Here is a 2264-nt window from a genome sequence, read left to right on the forward strand (position 1 = left end):
GCTCTCAGTCAAGTCTTCTATATTTTAGTTAAAGGCCTCACCATCCATTTAGTTGCTTAAGACAACTTAGACTTTTCCTTATTCCTCTCTCTTCTGCACTCCTCACATCTAGTTCATAAACAAGGCCTGTTGGCTTTGTCTCCAGCACACACCCTGGATCTGCGGTGCATCAACCATCACCATCACCGTTGGGGTTCCCTGTTTCCATCCTTGCACCTCTATAATCCATGTTTGGCATGGCCTCCCACCCTAATTGTGCTGTATCTGGTCCCACTCTCTTTATCTGGTCCCACTCTCTTTCTCCCCCTCTATTACTTTTCTCTAGCCCAACTAGCCTTCTCTTTTCCCCTTGTAATTGCTAAGCCTACTGCTACCTCAGGGCCTTTGTACTTGTATCTTCTGCATGAAACATGCTTCTTCCTGATCTTCGCATCTCATCAGCCCAAACCTGGCCTCCCTGACTACCATCTCTAAAGTATTCTCTCTCCCCCATGATTCTGTATTTCATTTCTGGGTCCAGATTCTGTATCTGCCATTTATTAGCTGTGTGACCTTGACAGAATATCCCAATTTCCTCATCTATCAAAGTGAGCTAATAGTACCTATCACGTGGGATTGGTGTGGTTGATGTAGGGACTTGGCAAGGTTAGTCTAGTAAGCTGTTGGGAAAGGCTAGCTGTTTTCTTTTCACCATACCACACTGTCCTAACTGGATAGTGGAGACTTAAGGATAATGTACCAGGTTTGATTGGTTTCCCTACTGACAACTGACTTCCTGTTGAATAGTGATGGTTGGGATGTTGAGAATACAATAGTGAACACAATTTGGCAAGAGACAAGTCCTGCTACTGTCATGGCATACAATTCTACGGGACAGAGTGAAAGGAATGTCTGGAAAAAGGAATATGGCAAGACGAAAAAGAGTAGTAAAATTAGTGACAGGAGTCAGAATGGGTGACTAGTTTACCAAGCAGCCGAAAATCAGAAATGAGAAGAAATAGCATAGCAGGCTGTGATGAGATGACAGAAAACAAAGAGTATAGGCATAAATAACCCCCACAAAACCCAAACTCGCTGCTGTTGAGTCAATTCCAACTCATAGCAACTCCATAGGACAGAGTAGAACTGCCCCATAGGATTTCCAAGGAGCAGCTGTTGGATTCGAACTGCCGACCTTTTGGTTATCAGCCGAACGCTTAACCTCCAAAATTCAGTAACACCTGAGAGCATTACTCTGCCACACTGAAGGTAGAGTAACTAAGGAAACTTGCAGTCTGTGGGGAGAATTCAGTAGCGGTAGACATAGTAAAATTACTGTAATAGTAATAGGAATGATGATAATATTTGAACTGATTACAGGCCAAGTATTTCTCTAAGTGCTTTAATTATCACAGCAGTGCTGTAAGTAGGTACTCTTATTATTCCCATTTTATGGAAGAGCAATCATAGGCACAGAGTGCTTTAGTTACTTTCCCAGAGTCATACAGCCAGTGTATGGAAGAGCCTAGATCTAAAGCCATACGTTCCAGACAACTACTACCCATGTACCTGATCACTACAGCTAAGCCTGTTCACCCCAGTTCTTCTTTTAGAGTATAACATAAAGGAGACACTCTGCTTGAAGCCATGTCAAGTTATTGTTGGGAGAATTGTTAGCACCATGACAAGCTAAACCATATCGTGATGGAATAAGGTATCATGTCCAGCAAGTGCCCAAAAGTAGCACAACAGCTCAGTATATCATAAAAGTTCATCTTAGAAGAAAAAAAGGACATCTTTGCATAACTTAAGAACGAAACGAGCTTTTGAGCTTTTGGACGCCCAGTATAATATAGGTAAATCTGTGACCTAGCACACCGTTTAGATCGGTGGCTAGCTGTTCTTTATTATAGAACATTTGCATAGTCATTTAAGTTGTTACATGAAGTTTTGTCAGTTCTCAATGAAAGGTCATAGGGTGCCCTTTTCTCTGACTCAGTGATAATTGAAGAGGCAAGTATGTTACTAATGATTAACTCATTTATTCATTAATTCATTAAATGTTTATTGAGCTCTTCCTATGGCTAGACAGGGTTCTAGGTGCTGGGAGTACAATAGTGGACAAAGTATATGAAGTCCCTGTGCTTCAGGAGTTCACATTCTAATGAGAGGAGACCTGGCCCTCCTTCAGATGCACTAGTGCTTGGCCAGAGTGAGAAATTAGCAGAGGAGTGGACAGCAGCAGTGTCTGCAGTGGCCTGAGCAGGGTGGGCACATCCCCCTCC

The 2264-nt window shown here is 42.6% G+C and overlaps 1 protein-coding gene across 1 annotated transcript in view; it reads left to right on the forward strand.

Moving 5' to 3' along the window:
• The window catches only part of ASPH (aspartate beta-hydroxylase), a 188214-nt gene that overhangs the window by 40887 nt on the left and 145063 nt on the right, over nucleotides 1-2264 (forward strand). Inside the window, exon 5 of the mRNA XM_023727723.1 lies at nucleotides 1581-1651. Coding sequence (XP_023583491.1) covers nucleotides 1581-1651 — 71 coding nt within the window. The remainder of the gene's footprint in view (nucleotides 1-1580; nucleotides 1652-2264) is intronic.

Source organism: Trichechus manatus, unplaced genomic scaffold (genome assembly GCF_000243295.1).
Source record: "Trichechus manatus latirostris isolate Lorelei unplaced genomic scaffold, TriManLat1.0 scaffold00018, whole genome shotgun sequence".
NCBI classification, from domain to species: domain Eukaryota; kingdom Metazoa; phylum Chordata; class Mammalia; order Sirenia; family Trichechidae; genus Trichechus; species Trichechus manatus.